The 19,368-nt window shown below is 44.5% G+C and overlaps 1 protein-coding gene across 1 annotated transcript in view; it reads right to left on the bottom strand.

The window, feature by feature from the left end:
* The window catches only part of MAGI2 (membrane associated guanylate kinase, WW and PDZ domain containing 2), a 1,549,501-nt gene that overhangs the window by 125,858 nt on the left and 1,404,275 nt on the right, over window positions 1-19,368 (bottom strand). Inside the window, exons 17-20 of the mRNA XM_075558486.1 lie at window positions 14,377-14,562; window positions 11,802-11,958; window positions 1,728-1,947; window positions 52-195 (exon numbers count right to left, since the gene is read on the bottom strand). Coding sequence (XP_075414601.1) covers window positions 52-195; window positions 1,728-1,947; window positions 11,802-11,958; window positions 14,377-14,562 — 707 coding nt within the window. The remainder of the gene's footprint in view (window positions 1-51; window positions 196-1,727; window positions 1,948-11,801; window positions 11,959-14,376; window positions 14,563-19,368) is intronic.

Genomic DNA, 19,368 nt, shown 5'->3' with positions numbered 1-19,368 from the left:
TTAAGCTTTCTTTGTGGAATTAGGCATTCTAGCAAAAGCAGGGGTTCTTACCCTCATCCTCCCGTTCCTGACTGCGGGCCCGTCTTCTGCCAGTCTCAGCACATACAGATCCATCTTGTACTCTCTTCCTCCACGGATGCTGAATCCGAACCCTTTGGTGCCCTTCTCCATGTCCACAGTGAAATAATCAAAATCCTTTGGGGTGGGGAAGAAAATGAAACAAACAATTGTATAATATCAGAATATTGATGATCAATCTCTATTCTCTTACAGTCAACATGCTTGCCCTGTGATTTTGTCAGAGACGCCATCTGACCTCACGATCTAGCAAAATGCAAGACAAAACTCCCCAAACTCTGAGTTTTGCTTTATCTGGTCACTAAAAGAGCTACAGTGTAGCGTGTTTACTTCGGGATAAGTCAGTTTGCTTGACAAACATGTATTTAATGCATGGAGTATAATAGCAAATAAATGCGTCAAACTGTGTTGTATGTAAATTACAGGGTTTGCCGATGAGAACAGTGGAGTTCAGTAGGGTCTTACTTTAGCTTTCTTTGGCACAGACTACTGAAGATCAAGTGGAAATGCAAAATGCAATTTCTCATCTGTATCAATATTGCATGACCAGTATTCCTGGACGGAGTGCTGGCGGTAGGTAGTGGGGACTTGTTGGGCTGCTAACCGCCAGGTCGGCAGTTCGCACCCCCAGCTGCTCTGTCTGTAAACAGTTACAGTCTTGGAAACGCACAGGGCCAGGTCCCGCCTGTGCTGCAGGGTGGCTGTGCGTCAGCATCGCATCACACAGTGCGTAGTCCCTGGTTTTCACTATCCATCTTGAAATCTTTGGGGATAAGTGTGCTTTTCAATCCATGATAAAGCACAACATAATCAGATAGAGTGGAAACTATACTTAATTTCCATCTTCCTATTGAATTACCAAGGACCGTGGTGGCACAGTGGGGTAATCCGTGGATGGCTAACCACAAAGTTGGCAATTCAAATCTACTAGACACTCCAAGCGGGAAAGAGGAGGCTGGCTGCTTCAGCAAAAGTTTCCCAAACAGCGGAACCCCCAACAGGGTCACTCTGAGTTGGAATTGGCTTGAGGACAGGGGGGTTTAGTTACCAAGTATTATAGAGTTGCTAGATGCCAAGCAAATATGGATCTTTACGTGGCTTGTCAAGGGAACCCTTCCTTTAGGAAATTAAAGCCCAGCAAAGCCCTTGAAGCTGGGTCCATTCAGGATCCGATCAGCTGTCACCACACCTCCACTGTGTGTGCACAGCAGTTGGTAGACAGGTGTTCCAGAGGCTACACCTGGGAGACCGCAGGCCTGGCCTTATCCTGACACTGAGGACCTGGGTCCCTTGCCCCATAATGACTTGTAGGGACAGGGCCTTAGATTTAACACACTCTCCTTGCTGACATTGAAAGTCCTTCGCCCTAGCAGCATCCTCTGAGGCCACAGAGAAGTGCATCTGTGTCACTGAAAAGGCAAGGGGCCAGGAGTTGGCTCGAGCATGAATCCAGCCAGGATTCGTTCAGGGCAACGTCACTCACCCACTCTGTGTGTCTCTCTGCATGTACGCATGTGTTTCGTGCGTGCGCATTTATTCCAAAATGTACTTATTTGTCCAGGCTGTTCAGATGAGGCAATAGGGCCAGTAGGAAGCTCTGTCTCCCCTACTGGGAGGTCAGGAGCCTGCCCTGGTCTCGGCCAAGGTACCTGGGGCTGCCTGTAGTCTGACAAAGGGTACTGTCTGGTGTCCGGGGAGTGCTGCCGGTAGTCCAGCATTGGCGGCTGCCGGTAGTCCAGGGGTGGGGGCTGCGCGTAGTCGCCCCCAGGGGGCTGCCTGTAGTCCAGCGGAGGCTGCCGGTAGTCTGTGAAGGGAGGCTGCCGGATGTCTGGTTTCACATCTTGCCTGGCCTTCACCTCTGACCTGTAACTACACAGAAGGAAACAGGGTTCAGCCTGCCACCTCAGCGGTCCAAGGAACCAGCACATCGCAGGACCTCGCAGGAGAGTGACTGCTCCGGGTGGTCCTTTTGTACATTCAGGGTTCTGAAAAGATTAGATAGATACTCTTTTTAAAGATATTTGACCAACACACACACACACACACACACACACACACACACAGCACATGCGTATTCCTCTGACTCCTTAAGAAATCAAGGTACAATTAATAGTTCAACTAAAACTTAGTGGGAAATGTTTCAGATGTCTTTTCTTTTTGCTTTTATAGAAGCACGCTGTATATAGATAGCTACACAGCCCATCCCCACAAACACGATCAACAACAATCTCCCATTAAGCCTTCTAGCAATATGGCTCTCTTTCTTATTTATTTTTTAGATTTCTCACTTTGACTTTGGCGCTTTGAAAACTGTACATCCTCAGCCGGCCCAGGGCGAGGCACTGAACATCGCCAAGATACCAGTCAGCCTTCACATGAGCAACACAGTTCTCAGACTCTCACCCCTTCTCCTACACGGTCCCCTCGTGGCAGATCATTTATACCCTCATGAGAACATGGTTGAAATAATCTCTCAAGATCATATGTAAAAAAAAAAACCAAACCCCACACAATTGAAGGCTCCTTAGTCTACTCTGTTAGCTCTTTTTGAACACAGAGGTTAAAGGCATGTTAACAAGGTGTAATCAACTACAAATCAAATAGAAAGTCATTAGGTCATTGATAAAAGCAGAAACACATTATTCAGAGGTTAAATACCAGACAATAGCTATTCAGACGACTATTGTGGCCATATGCTTAAAGTGAAGGCAAAAATGATTATGTTCAACAGTTGCTCTAAGTTTATTTCTAGATATAGTTACTAATAAAATCCACACCGAGACCAGAACCAGGAGTTTAGTGTGGCTTTGTGGAGCCAAACTGCTCTAAGCTGAAGAGAGTTCCCAGTTCTCCAAAGCAGACTACCACATTCAATATCAATGCTTATGGTATCTTTCATAAGGGGAACAAAGAGAAATGATCATTATGGAGATATTATTGTTGCTAGGTGCTTGACTTACAACTACCTTATCTACAAGAGGACGAAACACTGCCCGTTCTTACAGCAGCTCCACAATGGTGCTTAGTTTGAGCCCGTTGTTGTAGGCAGGGTGTCACTCCCTCTTGCCCAGGGACTTCCTCTTTTTGTTGCCATATTATTTTACCGAGCATGCTGTCCTTCTTCAGGAACTTGGCTCTCAACATGTCCAAAGTACACGACACAAAGGTTCACCATCCTTGCCTCTAAGGAGGATTCTGGCTGTCCTTCAAAGACAGGTTTCTTTGTTCTTTTGGAAGCACTAGTTTCAAGTCTTCGCCAGCCCTGAAATTCAAATGAGCCTATTCTGCTCTGGTCTTCTTTATTCGATGTACAACTTTTACATGCATATAGGTGACTGAAAATACCATGGTTTGCGTCAGGCGCACCTGAGTCTTGCACTGGAGCACTTTGAAGAGGCCTTGTGCAGCAGATTGACCCAAGGCAGTGCGCCCTGCGATCTCTTAGCTGCTATTTCCATGAGCATTGACTGTGGATCCATGCACGATGAAATCCTTGACAACTTCAGACTTTTCTCCACTTATCACGATGTCGATGTTACCTGTTGGTTCATTGTGAGGATTTTGGTCTTCTCTACATTGAGTGGTAATCCATACTGAAGGTGCTGTCTTTGATCTTTATCAGCAGAGGCTTCAACGCCTCCTCACTGTCAGCAAGCGAAGTTGCGTCATTGGCAGGCTGTTCCTAAGCCTTTTTCCAATCCTGATGCGGCCTTATTGATATGGATTCAGTGTACCTCTGTTGTTTCTTACTTGTTGCCATGAGCTTTAATGAGCTACTCGGGGCTTGAAGGAGATTTGAGAACGTATTCTACATATGAATTCATCGAAAATTAGTATGGAGGGTACAAGGGACTGAAAAAATATTCAGCACCAATGAAAAGTTGAAATGTGTGAAGTACTTTTTACCTTTAAGGTGTATGGTGTCTTTATTAGCCTTTGATCTCACTGATGCTGGTTACGATGACAACTTTTTTAGAAGAAACATTTACTTGAATAATTGCCATGAATGAAATCTAATATTTTTTTGTCTTACCTTTTTGTTTTTCTAATTCTAGGTATCTAGTTGCAATACTTAAAGAGTCCATGGGCAAAATATTGAACGATAGAGGAATCACTCAGAAAAATAAATAAAATAAAAGGAAAGACTATACAGAGTCACTGTACCAAAAAGAACTAGTCAGCATTCAACAATTTCAAAAGGTACAATATGAGCAAGGACCAATGATATTAAAGGAAGAAATCCAAACTGAACTGAGATTATTAGCCGGAAACAAGGCTCCAGGAACTGATGGAACATCAATTGAAATGTTTCAACAAGCTGATAAAACACTGGAAGCACTCACTAGTCTATGCCAGGAAATTTGGAAGGTAGCAATTTGGCCAATTAACTGGAAGAGATTCATATTTATATCTAATCCAGAGAAACATGGTCCAACAGAATGTACAAATTATAGAACAATGTCACTGAAATCACATGCAAAGAAAATTTTCCTGAAGATCATTCAACAATTATTGCAGCAGCACTTTTACAGAGTTCTGCTAGCAGGGGTCCGCGGGCGGCAGTTTGAGGATGCCTGTGCTAGAGGATCAGGTCAGACTCAGAAGAGAATGTGGATCGAGGGATATCATTACTGATGTCAGCTAGAGCTTGGTTCAAAGCAGAGAATAGCGGAAAGATGTTTACTTGTGGTTCATTGACTATGCCAAAGAACTTGACCATGTGCATCATAACAAACTGTAGACAGCTTGAGAAGAATGGGAATTCCATTTTTCTCATGATGAGGCAGTAGTGCGAGCAGACTAAGGGCACACTGCATGGTTTAAAATCAGGGAGGGTGTGCATCAGGTTGTCTCAGCACGTGCAGAGCAAACCATTGGAGAAGATGGATTATATAAAAAAGAATGCAGCCTTAGGGTGGGGGTAAGGTGATTACCAACAAGCTATGCAGGTGACACAGCCTTGCTTGCTGGGAGTGCGGAGGACTGGAAGCACTTGCTGAGGAAGATCAAAGACTGCAGACTTCAGTATGGATGACAACTCAATGTAAAGAAAACAAAAATCCTCACAACTGGACCAATAGGTGACATCATGATAAATGGAAAGAAGACTGAAGGCGTTAAAGATTTCCGTTCACTTGGATCTATAATCAATTCTCATGGAAGCAGTAATCAAGTGATCAAATGATGCACTGCCGGGGGTAAATGTACTGTACAAGACCTCTTTAAAATATTCCAGTACAAGGCTGTGACTTTGAGGACTGAGTCTGGTCCAAGTCCCGGTGTTTTCAATTCCCTCCTGTTCAAGTGAAAGTTGGACATTGAATAAGGAAGATCGATGAACCACTGGTGCAGTTGAACTCTGATGTTGGGGAAGGATATTGAAAGTACCGTGTAATGTCACACTCTTGAAGTTGTGGTGTTTTTTTCTTCATTTTTTGGTGTATGAAAACCAGGACTGATGAACCTATAGAATCAGCAAGTGGAATAAGTATTTTGGGGAGAGGGGGACACAGAGGTGGTGGTAGGGTGAAGGGGTGATGATGTCAAGGGGTCCATATAGAAAAAGAATGCTTGGAAACTGTGGCAGCAAACGTACAATTCTGCTTGAACTATGGAATGGTTTGATATATGTATTAATCCAAATTAATTTAAAAAAGGAACAGTGTTCTGAACACACACACACACACACACACACAAAGAAATCTGTCTTTGAAGAAGTACAGCCAGAATGCTCCTTAGAGGAAAGGCTGGTGAGACTCTCACGGACTTTGGCCATGCTGTCAAGGGAAGGCTAAGTCAAGTAAGACTAAGATTGCTACACTGAATAGTATGATGCTGATATTTTTAGTTAGTCCTTGAATGATTAATTTAGGCATAAAGCCTGATAGTGGGGGTACTCCTGCTATGGATAAAAGGATTGATAAGAGCATTATTATTATTAGAGAACTATTTCATACCACTGATAATGATGTAGTTGTTGAGGTTATATAATTAATATGATAAGGTTGGTGATGTAAAGGTAATATAATATGTCACGTTCAGTATTGTGAGTGCTGGATTATAAATAATGATAGCGGCTATTCAGCCTATGTGGCCAATGGATGAATATGCTTTTATTGTTTGCAGTTGAGTTTGATTTCGTCCTCCTCACCCCCCATTAGGGAGGAGAGAATAGGTAAAGGTAAAGTAATGTGAAGGTTTACAGAGCGTGAGATTTGATGGAGGATAGATAGAGGGGTGAGTTTTTTCCAGGTTTAGAGAATTAGGCTTGTTGATAAGAAGGCTCCTTCGGGTACTCAGCAGTGAAATGGGGCTATTCCTAACTTTATTATGAGGGCAATAAGTATAAGGATTGAAATGGTTGTCTAGTTCGTTTTTATAAGAGTTCATTGACCTGAATTCATAAAATTTAATAAAGCTGCTATAAGTAAGAGAATGGAGGCAGTTGCTTGAATAAGGAAATATTTGGTTGCAGCTTCAATTGATGGTGGGGTGTGCGATTTTATAATAGAGGGATAATAGCAAACATTTATTTCAAGTCCCATCCATATTAACAGTCATTGGGAGCTAACTGCAGTGATTAAGGTACCCGGAATTAGAGTAATTAAAATAGTAAAGAGGATGAGGGGGTTTATTAGTACAGGAAGGGGTAAACCAACAATTTGGGGGTATAGGCCCAATAGCTTATTTAGCTGACCTTACTTAGAATATGCATGCGTCCTCAAACTATTTATCCGGCCGCCAGGTGTTTTTGCCCCGTTTGTTTTTACTTCAAAATAAGATATGTGCAGTGTGCATAGGAATTTGTTCATAGTTTTTTTTTTAAACTATAGTCCGACCCTCCAATGGGTCTGAGGGACAGTGAACTGGCCCCCTGTTTAAAAAGTTTGAGGACCCCTGGACTATGGTGCAATATGGTAGCACAGAGATTTTTGGATTCTCTAGTTTAGGTTCAAATCCTGGAGAAGGACATTGTGCCTGGTAAAGCAATGTGGCAGCAAAAAAAGAGGAAGACCCCGGACAAGACAGACGGGCACAGTGTGTACAGCAATGGGGTCAAACGTCAGAGCAATTGTGAGGGCTGCACAGGGTGGGAAGTGTTTTATTCTGTTGTGTACAGGGTTGCTATCTGATGGGACTGACTTGATGGTACCCAACAACAACAACAACAACAACAACATCTGGTGAGAACACCCTGAAAGTGCATGGTAATAGAGGTAGGTGTCTGGGGAGTTCTTGGAAAGGGACGAGTCATGCAGTTCTTTCCATCAATCTTCGTGTCCGGTCCCCTTTGCAAAGTCCCCCTGGAGATGTGAGCTAGTCCTGTAGGGAGTTGTGTAATTCAGACGTCACTTTCTTCTCCAGCTAGTTGTCCACTCAGCTACTAAGGTCAAGATCATGCATGCTGAGAACTGAATTATTCAAGATACGTTTGAATAAGATGCTTATCTATGCAAATATATGTGTTTAACAAAAGGAATTGAACTGTGGGACCTTTTCCAGGAGTGGTCATTTCCTTCCTGGAAATAGCTTGCTTGGTGGTTGGATGTCACATAGCTTTCAGTTACAAAACAGCCACTTTATTTTCATGATCTGTGTGGTATCTGTGGGACGTATCCAGTCTGTGTTTCATTTCCAGCCAATTATGTTATGAAGGATTGCAAAGACTAGGGTGGAGCGTAAGAGCCTTCCAGAAGATTAAGCAAATGACTAGAAATAGGCATGGTCACAAGTGCAAGTGCCGTCTTCCAGGCTCCTGTTCAAACACTCACGCTTCATCACACACCAGCGCCGCGCTGTCCCGATTTTAAGTTGAACTGCGCCTTAAAGAATGCTATTAGCAAGGAAAACCGGTTTGATTTTTTATGAGACGTCCCAAACTTTGAGTGATACAACGGCTAGGGTAAAATATGCCGCTTTGCGTTTTTGAAACACTTTCTTTAGAGAAGATTCCGGGTTCTTTAAAGAAAAAAAAATACAATTCTTATTACGTTCTCATTAGACCGTTTACTTAGGAAAGATGGTCATCAATTATACCCTTCATAGTAAAGAATGCCATTATTAAAGAAGCGTTTGCCTTGATAAAACCAGAGAGTTAATGGTTGCTTCTGAGGAGTTTGGAAAGGCTGTAAACAGTTGGGGAACTCAGAGCTGCTGGCCAGGCCGCAGGTGACTTCAGTGAGGGCTTCCACGCCGTGGGAGCGCACCGAGACGCCTCCCATTCTGTGCACTGCAGAGAGCACCGGAAGTGGATTATTGCAGATGCACTCAGGTTAAAATGTAACACCGTATTATTTGATCTCCTCTTTAATCCATTTAAAAATTTTGTTCTACTTTTTAATATTTTCTACTTTCTTTTCCATTGGGGTTTTTCTCTGTTTAATTTTGTTATTTTTGTTTTTGTATGTTTTGCTGTATATGAAATCTAGGATAGGTAAATTTATAGAGACAGTAGCCGGATTAACATTTTTTAAAGAATATCATTGGCGGGCAATGAGGGAGCTAATAACAACAAGCACAGGAGAGAAGAAAAATCTAAAGTTGACTGTGGGGATGATTGTGCAACTCCTTGATATTCTTGGACCTCTGAATTGTATGTTATGTAAATTATTTGCCAAGAAAACTGTTACAAGACAACACGCCCCACAAATTAAAGAAGAATCCTTTTCCCATCCTTGAACACCTGAAGTTCCAGGTGTAGTTGGTAAAAGAAATCAACCTCCATGCTCTGCACTGACCTTACCATTTAACAAGCCGCCCATCAGCCTGGGGACATAACCACATTCTCCTTTGCTGGGGGAGGTGAACTGTCCCATTTATACTACTGGAATAGAGTCTCCTGAAGAATTAAGCAAATGACTAGAAATGGGCACAGTCAAAACTCGTAACATCGGCCTTCACGGCCCTCATTGGAGTAAGTCTACTACACAGTGGCTCTTTGTAATAGCAGCAAATGATTCTCTTGGGTTACTGCCTTCTTTATGCTCATATGAAAATTATTTTATGTTCTCTGGGTTTGTCCTCGAGGATGTTGGGGAGAGTAGTGTGAGGAGAAAGGAACTGAGAGGAAATTTGTACTGTGTGCTTGCTTGGCACCTAAGCTGCTTTGAAGTCATTTCTAGTGAGGGTCTAGAAAAAGACAAAGTATTTTTCCTTTGATACCAAGCCTACCTTTGAAGACATAGGAAAGTGTTTCTGGTATCTGTAAGATGACTGAGTTTAGTCCTACGCAAATGAGCTATCCACTAACAGTTATCCTGTGAAGCCAGAGAGCCAGAGTGCCAGTACAGGCCCTAGAATTAGAGTGGGTGCTTGTAGATGTTTCATATTATTGGAGAAAAACAGCTAAGAACTCTGGGCAAATGTGAGAGTGATTTATAAAACTTTGGATCAGCTTGATCTGTTAATTGCAGAGTAAGAAAATGATCTATACTGTAGCTAGGAAGGAAAACAAACGCACAGAGGGGGTCAAGGTGCCCCAGCTGAGTCAGGAGCAGACGGGACATGATAGTGGCCTCACCCACTGTTGTTCTCCCACTGAACTAATACACTGGGGTCGAGATGAGCCACCTCAAAGTTGGAAGCAACTGCCTTTACCCAGGGGAGCCAGACTCTGGAAAGGCGAGGAGGGAATTGTGGCTGGGAGTTGGCATCTAGAGTGGGGGAGTCAAGAAGAAGCGTCTGAAACTGGGTCAGAGATTGCTGGGGCGCTCGGGTTCTTTGTCCAGAGTCGCTATGAGTCCCAGGGAAGCCAGTACCGTCTGTTGAAATAACACGCGGTGAAAGCAAACGCTTTGGGGCCTGCTTACTGAGGCACGCAGGACCGACTCTTCTTATAGCGCGTCAACTTTTTACCTCTGAATCATTGGCTTCGTGGGACTCAGTCTCTTCTCTTCCCTGGCACATATTAAACACACAGCAGCTGAGGACAACAAACATTCACTCTTCTCGGGAAGCAATGGGGAAATCAGAGCAGGACAAGGCTTTATGGAAATGATACCGGTGGCACAGGGGAAATATTTGCTTTTCGGCAATGTGAGCGAGGACCCAGAGTGTGCTGGCAATCCAAGCCAGGGTCTCACGTCTTCGTCCTCAGCGTAGGAGGCAGGAGGGGGGCAGATGGCTAGAAAAGGATTCGAATCATGAAGGGGTCAGTGAGGGTTTGCTGTTCAGGGATATGCCCTTGGGTTTTTCGCCAGTAGAAGGAGGGACAATAACCTGGAAGCATATCTTTCTCTCTGGCTTTCATGGCTAGAGGTACCCTATTACAAGTCACAATAAAAAGGTAATGCTATTTTTACATGCAACCCTCCCCTTTTATTTTTAAGTCAAAGTGCTTTATTCACCTGAGTGAAGATTGCGATCTTTAACCACATAAAGGGAATGGAAGGCCCTCGTTAGGTGGCAGGAAGAGAGATGCAAGGAGTCCCTTGGTGGGGCCAATGGTTAACATGCTCGATGACTAACCTAATAGCTGGAATTTGGGGTTCACTTAGAACCCCTTGGACGAGGGGCCTGATGGTCTACTTCTCAGAAGCCGGCCACTGAAAGCCCGAGGGCGCACAGTTCTACCCTGACCCTCAAGGAGTCGCCACGAATCACGGCCGCTTCCGTAACCACTGGGAAAGAGGAGGCAAGATGATCGCAACCCTGAGCAGTACAAAGGCTAACGTCCACTCATTCACGCCTCCCACAGTTTGCCCGCTCCATGGTGCCATTGTTCTCAGAGCCACCGCGTTCATGGCTCGCTGGACCACAGGCACAGTCTATGAGCTGCCTCCCCTTGCTCTCTCTCGGCGACCTCTGCTTGTTCTCTGTGGGGCTGTACAAGAGATCTTCTTGAGAGGCCAATCCCGGATTATCATTCTCCTGCTTCAAACCCTTCAATGACCCCCACTATAGGCATTTGTCCCTTCATGTCCATGATATGTTCTACCAACAGTAATGCTGTGTGACTTGGGAATTATGCCGACACTTGGGTCCTCAGGCTCCGGAGGGTAGGAGCTGCGGCTGCTGGAATGTGGCAGATCCCAAAGTGGGGGAGCCTCAGGGGAGCCTATGCAAGCTCTGCAGCCTCATGAAGGTCACTGCAGAAAGGATCCTGGTTCACACAGGGCAGCAGGGAAGCAGTCTCAGTGACCTGGTCCCCTCAGTCCCGGCTGGGTCATTTGATGCCATGTTTTCATGGGTGAGGATGTCAGAGTGGGTTTACTGTTAAATCGGGCTGTATCTCCTGGAGGGTGTGTGTCAGACTGTGGACATATGTGTGGTCAGACATTGCCCAAACAGATGTAATACAGCGCATGACTGTATAGTGAAAGATAGTTATATGTACTATAGCTACAAGGCCCTTTGGGGCTGTACCCTCATTGGACACCTCTCAAGTCTTGGTCCCCATCTTACCCTACATCCGTCTTATTTTTGTTTTTCATACTTCCATCTTCCTTCCTCCCTAAAGGATTTCATATGTGCTGTTCACATGGCCTGGCCGGTCTTCAATATGCTCTCTTGCTCCTGTGAACCCCAGCTCGTCCTCAGTCACCCATCATTCCAGGACAGAGACGGGGTCTTATTCACTGGCAAAAGCATACATCCAACATAGACAGTCTCAAAATCACACTGATTCACATGGACATTTCCACTGTGGCCTATCCTGTCCCCCAACTCTCTCTCTCCCTGCCTCTCTTACCCCTCACAATGAGAAAATCTAGAGGAAATGTTACCTGTTTTCATGTCCTTGCAGCTGAAGCGGCTGAGGAGGAGCTGGCTGGGCGACGGGGCTGTTGGGCGTGGCTGGGCTCTGCTGGGCCAGCGGGCTGTGCTGCTGGGCCATAGGGCTCTGCTTCTCGGAGCTGGGTGCCGACGCGGGGCTGTTGAGTTCTGTGATGGGGAACCACAAGTATGGTCAGGTTGGCAGTGGAGCAAAGGCAAGAGGTGGCAACTCTGCCTCCTCAGTGACTCAAGGCTGCGATGATTTCAGGTTTGATTCAGTTTTAAGACAGCAAGTTAAACTTATCACGTTTCAATACCACTTCCAAAATTAACATTCTTACTTCAGTCCTAATTATGGGCGAAGAAAGTGAGGACGAGAATCTGCCATTTGGTTACAAGAAAAGATTGCAGTTTTAAAAAAATATCCCGTTAAAACTATTAAAAAAAATTCACAACTAAGCTCTGAAAGAGTCTTCTTCCAGCTCCACCTGCTGGGAAGAAGTGTTCTGGCCTCTCTTCTGGTTGTCCTGAGAAGGCATCCCTGCTTTCAGAGCTTGCGAAGGAAGCATCCTGGAATACACCCTTGGGGAGGTTCCATCCCCACCCTCCACTTATTGCCTCAAAGCCACAAACCCCCTCCACATCACGACTCTCTACAAAGAACACAGGGAGTTCTCTAAGTTCTCCTTGGCTTAAACGGCTTCTAGATTTTTCTTGTCACAGCATCAGATTTTCAACAGAAACCATCTGTACAGGTGGGAACAAATGTCAAGGCAGACACATTGCAATGGGGGTCACCGAGGAACATGTTGGCTTTAAAAAAACCCAGCAACTCTTTACTGTTAATTGGGTCAAGGCGTACAGACCAGATCAATTTTCCGTTCAACTTTTCATATATATTTTGTGTCATCTCCTTGACGGCGATTCCCACAAGGAACATCCCGCGTCTCCTCCTTGTTCCCTGTGTTTCTTGATCCTGCTTCCCCTTGTCCCCTCACCTTTCTGAACTTTGTCTTGGGGTGGATGCTGCCCTATTGATCTCAAGTGGCTGCTTGTTCTATAGTATCCGTACCTCACTGGTGTTATTGCTCCCCTATCTATTAATTGACTGAAAATTGACCCACTGGGTGAGTTCAATTTTCAGTGAGCGAATTTTGTGTAGCGTAAATCGCCATCAATTGTTTATACACCGTGGTATCTGCTGATCAAAGGTCTTAAAAAATGGTTCTTTTCTTTTTCCCTCTTTCATTTTGGGCGATAAGAGATGAACTCGAGCAATATTTCTGTTTAAAGCACCCGTCCGCTCCCCTTTCTCCCAAGTCCATTTCCCTCCCACTGCATCAGTTTCTCCAGCTGGTCACTACTGACATTTCATGGAGGGCATTTTTTTTTCTTGTGTGTGTGGGGGGGTTATCCTGCTGCAGCTCTGACCCCCACCCCACCAGATGCCAGTGGCACCCTTCCAGAGATGTGATACCTGAAAAATGTCTCCTGCCATCACCCAATGCCCGCTGGTGATATTTTGTTGTGAAACATCATGTCCGATCTCACTCGCAGCAACCTTGTAGGATGGAGCAGGGCTGCCGTACAGGGGTTTATGGACTGAAATCTTTGCGTCAGCAAATCCTCAGGTCTTCTCTGTGGAGCGGTTGGTGGGTTTGAAATGCGGACCTTTGGGCTCTCGGGTGAGCACTTAACCACTGTGCCACCAAGGCTCCACGGGTGGAGACCCACTCTTTTTGACCTGCAGTCTGGTGGCTGCATGCCAGGCAGTCCTCAGATGGAACCAGGGCACTGAATGGGACAGAGGGCACCAGTGATGCGAACCCAGCCCGTTGCGTGTGGCACACCACTGTCCACCTGACCAGGAAGCTCTAGCGACTGGATTCTTCAGTCCCCCGTGTGCCGGCAGCAATACACCGGCACTGACTCCAGCGGTGCACGGCAATGGTGAATTTACGGGGAGCTGGAACTCGGGATTCCGTAACGCCTTACAGGAAGACTGAGTTGTGATGTTCACGAGCCTCCAAACCTCAGCGGGGAGTCCTTGCACAGAGGAACGCCAAAGGCTAAGTGTGGATTTTAAATTCTTGTCAGATGCAACATTTTCTAAATGAGCTCTCTTATGCCACAAAACGTCCTCAAGCTTTGCAAAAACCAACCTGACTTGGAAGCATCCTCCAGAGCCTAACTGTTAACATGAGTAAGTTGCCTCTCCCCGGCCCCACCCCCGCCACCATTTGTAATGCTATCATATCTGCTGAGTAGCTTTAATATAACCATGAAAAAACTGCACCCCCGAGCCCAGGACGATGGCATGACTCAGTGTCTGGGGAGTCACACTAGTTGGCTGGTTGTGGCTGCACTGTTGGATCTCAGAAAGAAGTTAGGACGGAGTAACTGGACATGGGCTTCAGCTGAGTAGGAGGTTTTCACGATAGACAAGATAATCACGAACGCCGACACTACCAACCCGTGGCCAATGGCAGCGAGGGGGAAAGCAGGACCCTAGCAGGCGGCTGAGCACGCCCTGATGGGTGCGTGGCTGCGTTGACGCCTCGAATCAAGGCTGGCTCAGGCACTCACCCTCCTGAGGAATGATGCGAAGTGTGACCCTAAGGCCTGCGTCCTTGATGAGCTTCACGATGTCTGCATGAGGCATGTTGACGATAGACTGGCCATTCACCGCTAAGATCCGGTCTCCCACCTTTAGTTTGGCACAGCGGTCGGCAGGACTGCCATCAATGATGCGTCCGATTTTATGGGGTACAGCTGAAAAACCCCGACAGAAATAGGTATCAGGGGATGTTACCAATAAATGCTCTATGTTTATTGAGTTCCTTATTCACATTAGTCAGGATTGTAGTTTGCGTCCCAGCCCGCAAAGGAAATGACGTCCTGCCCGAATCCCTTCTCTCAGCAGTAATATTTGTTATTTTAAAATCTCAGTCTCTCGCACGCGCCCCCTGTGCAGACTGTTGAGACTAGAATTTCGAAATGGAAGTCTTTTGCTGTGATACGCCAATGACAGACAGACAGACTCTCAAACTGTGGGCTGCATCAACATCACCCCTATGAGGAACGGCGCAGCTTTCTGGGTCTCACCCCTGACATGCTGGATCCGAGTGTCCAGGGAGGAGACCATCTTTTCAGATGTCTGAACAGCTTCTCCGGAGATTGTAAAACAGATGACGATTTGAGAACCACCGACATAGACCAAAGATCTCAGGCTCTGAACCAAAGAGCTCAGACTCTGGAGAATATTATAGACAGTTAAAATGTACATAAAATAAGTGCCAGGAATGTGTGCCCTTTTCTACTCTACTGAGGAGAAAACCGGAAAGGAAAACATAGATTAAGATTGCCAGGAGGCACTAGTGAAGAAATTATGATCAACTTTCCACACATTTACATAACTTTAAAGGATGATGTGGTTTGAAAATATTCTTTATTCTCATTTAATCTACTAAACATTGCTGACATATTGTGAATATCTGATAGATACTATCTGATAGATAGTGTGTTTCATCAGACTTAAGATACCATTAGTAATAATGTAAATCTTTATTTTATGTACCATTACAAAGAGATAAAATACTTCTGTGAATTAAATATTGATACTTCACTAGCTATAAGATGTAGCCCAATTTAGACATGTTAAAATTTTGAGAATATGTATATTAGAAGTGATCACATATGTCATGTATATATCTTTAAAACAACCTATAGGCATTTTATAAATTATCCTTACTTATATATATAGGAAGGCACATAGAAGCATGGATTTGTCTAGCACATTGACTGCTGCTCAATGTAAATTTCCATTGCCTACATAGATAACAATTTCTGGGTCCAGATGCCAATAGTAGACAAGCTCCCTGCCCTCAAGGAGCTCACAATCCAGAAACCTGTTCCGTTTCTCTTCTCCCTCACAGCAGTGAGCATGTCCAGGAAACCCCATGTCAATGGCTCCTTTTAGGTGTTCCCGCGAGAAGCCAGACATCTGAATAAAGAGTCAGGCACAAACTACCATTCGTTATATGCCAAGGTGTGTGCTCCGTGAACTCTCTATCTTGTGCACGTGTTAAAGTTAAAAGCAGAACATCAGGTAAGAACTATGCTACAGAAGGGTGGTGAGTTAACGAACTGGTACCTTGTGAAAGGTCATGGATATAGCTGAGGCTACTGGCTAAACTTGTGTCCTTGAAGGGAAACTTCTCCTATTGGAAGTTCAAACACAAGGTCATTTCCCACAAACCCGAAGGGCTGTAATGAAGCAAGAACACCTTACTTAGAGCAGCCTAATGATTATCTTTGGGTCTCAGGACAATATGTTTTCTAAAGAGAACTATAATCAGAACTCATTCATTTGTTGATTTAAAAAAAGACACAGGTATCAACCATAATCAGGATGAAATTTTATTCCTGCTTTTGTCTCTTTTCTTTATGAAATGGTCTATAAGTCATCCAGTCACCTGGCCCTGTGTGACTTACTCTGTGACATTTGGACGACCACCTAACTTCTTGGAATTCCCATCTACCACCAAATCGGGACAGTGATGTCTGTGCTCTTACAGGGTGGTTGGTCGCGAGAATTAAAGGAGTTACCAGATGGGAAGTGACTAGATCAACGCTTGACACTCACAAGTGAAATCCGAGAACTAGCTAGCATTTTGCTATGATTACCTTTTGAATATTTATGATATCACTATGTGTGTGTGTGTCTGCATATAGGTATCGTGAGCACCTGTTTGAGGTACTTGTGCATGTGACAAACCTGATGTATTGCTAAAAGGGAAAGAGCATTTTGCATGCCACAGGAAGTTAAGAACACTATCTCTCAAGAATCAGTACAGAAAAGCAGCTTCATTGAGCACAGATATGTACTTAGGGGATTAGATGAACACTCAGTGATGCCAAGAAATCTGTTTGTTTGTCTCTACTTTCACAAAAGAGCTACTGCAGGTCTCCGGAGGAAAATGCCAACGTGTGAGTAAAAGATCATGCTACAAAGGGAAAGTGGAATAAAGATCTCTTAATTATCTGCACTGACACACACACATACACACACACCTTGCATATCGATTGAAAAGTATCAACGATATATGTTCTTTTCTACTTCTTATTGAATACTTTTATGAGGCCATTACTGTGCTAAGTGATGTATGTATATGTAAATGCATACAAACACACATATAGAAGGATGCTTCAGAGTGAAAAAAATCCTACTATCATTCAATTTCATTTTTGCATGAAAAATTTCATTTTTTTACACCGAAAAACTGCTTTGAAATAAGGATAACCAGAAAGATCCTTATTGTAAGTGGGGATGGCGAGACTTCATCTTGCTTACATTGGCCATGTTGTTAGGAGAGGCAGGTCCCTGGGAAAGGACCCAGGCTTGGTACAGTAGAAGGGCCGTGAAGATCCTCAAAGAGAGGGTCTCACACAGTGGCTGCAACAACAACAATCATGAGGATGGAAGTGTTTGGCTTGGGACCCAGAGCCACTCTGAGTTGGCACTGACTTGTCAGCACTGACCAGCAACAACATGATCTTTAACAAACCACTTGAGGTAGCTGATCTCATTGCAAGCTTAAAGTCGAGGAAACTGAGATGTAAATTAGCTATTTGTCCAAGGTCCCTTAGGTCAAGAAGTGCTGAGAGACCCAGAGCGTCAGATTCCATAGCTCTTGCTCTTAACCACCGGACACTGCTTCTCTTGACGCTACCACCTCTTCTCTTTAAGACATCACTTGTGTTGTGAGCACCTGTGCTTTTATGCAGTGAGTGCAACCTGCCTCGAAGCAAGAGGCAGAAACACTTCTCTGTGGCCCTGCTCCGGGGGTGGGTGGAAGGCAGGACCTTTGCTTGAAGTGAGCTGCTTGGGCAGTGGGCTACTGAGAGGGGAAGACTTAAGAGGAGAGAAGGGAGGAGAGAACAATTGGACAGGTTTTCAGATCCCTTTTAGTCAGGACTTCACATTGTAGTGTCACCTCTTTATTGGAAGCAATTTCTTTGGGCATTAGCAATGCTTGCATTTGAAATGAAAATTTAAAATATATTTTAAAACACGATAAATGGTTTTGGGATGGTTTAAGGTTTGGAACTATTCATGTTTTTGCTCCCTTCCTTTATTGTGGACTATTTCGAATGTACTGGGCCTAAATTCCCAAACATTTCAACATATAGAATTCTTCTTGCACACCTATGCACACACACACACGCACATGCATTCTTCTATGCCCCAAATAACAAAAACAATAAGCTAGGGGTGATGAATTTCCAGGGTCTGAGCAAGGCACCTATTTTAAATCGTACACCAACAGGCTGAGGTAGCTGCGCAAGTGTAATAGTGTTTATTTGAATGAAGAGTAAACAAGCAAACAAACAACCAAACAAACGGCACAGCACGCACTCATGCCTCTGCCAGTGTGGCTGCGTCCCCCGCTTTTTGATCCCTGGGAGGCTGTGAGCAGCGAAGTATGAGGATGGAGGGAATGACGGGTGAGACTTAGTTTCAAAAAACATCATTTGCTACCTGAGATTTAAAGATGAAAACTTCCATGTAATCAGAATGCTCTATAATATTATCATCTATATTGTTGCTTGCTTATGACGATAACGCCTAGTTTCAAGGTCATTTGAATTTTATTAGGGTATTTAGAAGAACAACAGAAATTAAAGAAGGAAAACAAAAAAAAAATCGATGGGAGCCACACAGGATAATGGAGTGGCTAACCTAAACTAAGATGAGCACGTGATTTAAAGATGTTATGTTCAGTAATTGAAAGTACCTGGCATGGTTTCATTACAATCAGCTTGCTTTAATAAGGTTAAGAAAGCAAATTTCATTTATGTACAGAATAAAAACAGTACTTGAACGTCTTGGCAGCTGAAGGCAGACTCGCTGTTTCTCTTCCTGTGTTTCCCCCCATCTGTAAGTAAACTGACGGTTGATGTACAGCGCATCATTGACAAGGCGTGTGCTTGAAGAGGCTCTCTCTCTAAAAACCAGTGCCATCTGCTCCGTGAGAAGGTCTAGGGCGCTTACGACCTAAGTGCTTCCTGTGCATTGCTAATGGAATTACAGAGCAAGGAAGAGGCCCCGACCTTGGTTTCTATTATTGGGATGAATGGTGCTCATTAATGCGATGGGAATGGATGACTAAGGTAACTGCTGGAGCCCAGTCCATTTAGACGGCACGCCTCGCAGACATCATCTGTCAGGCAGCAGCATCAATCAGCCCTTCGGAACAGTCTTCTTGACACGGCGTGCTTAGGAGACACTGAGATTTGGAAACGTTGTAATATGTCATGCGATGTTGGATGCACTGGCCTTTGGGAAGGGGATGATGTGTCAAGAGCTTGAGATTTCGCTTTAGTTACAACTCACATTAGTTATGGAAAAGAAATGGTTATGGATTGGATTGCCTCCCTTCAAAATACATGCTGTAAATCCTAACCTTCTGCTGGTGTTTATAATGCCATTTGGGAGTGACTTGTCTTTGTTAGGGTAATGATGGAGGATTAGTGTAGGGTGCGTCTTGAGTCCATTTCTCTCGCGATATAAATGAC

Source organism: Tenrec ecaudatus, chromosome 9 (assembly GCF_050624435.1).
Source record: "Tenrec ecaudatus isolate mTenEca1 chromosome 9, mTenEca1.hap1, whole genome shotgun sequence".
Classification (NCBI taxonomy): Eukaryota; Metazoa; Chordata; class Mammalia; order Afrosoricida; family Tenrecidae; genus Tenrec; species Tenrec ecaudatus.
This window is presented reverse-complemented; position numbering and strand designations above follow the sequence as displayed.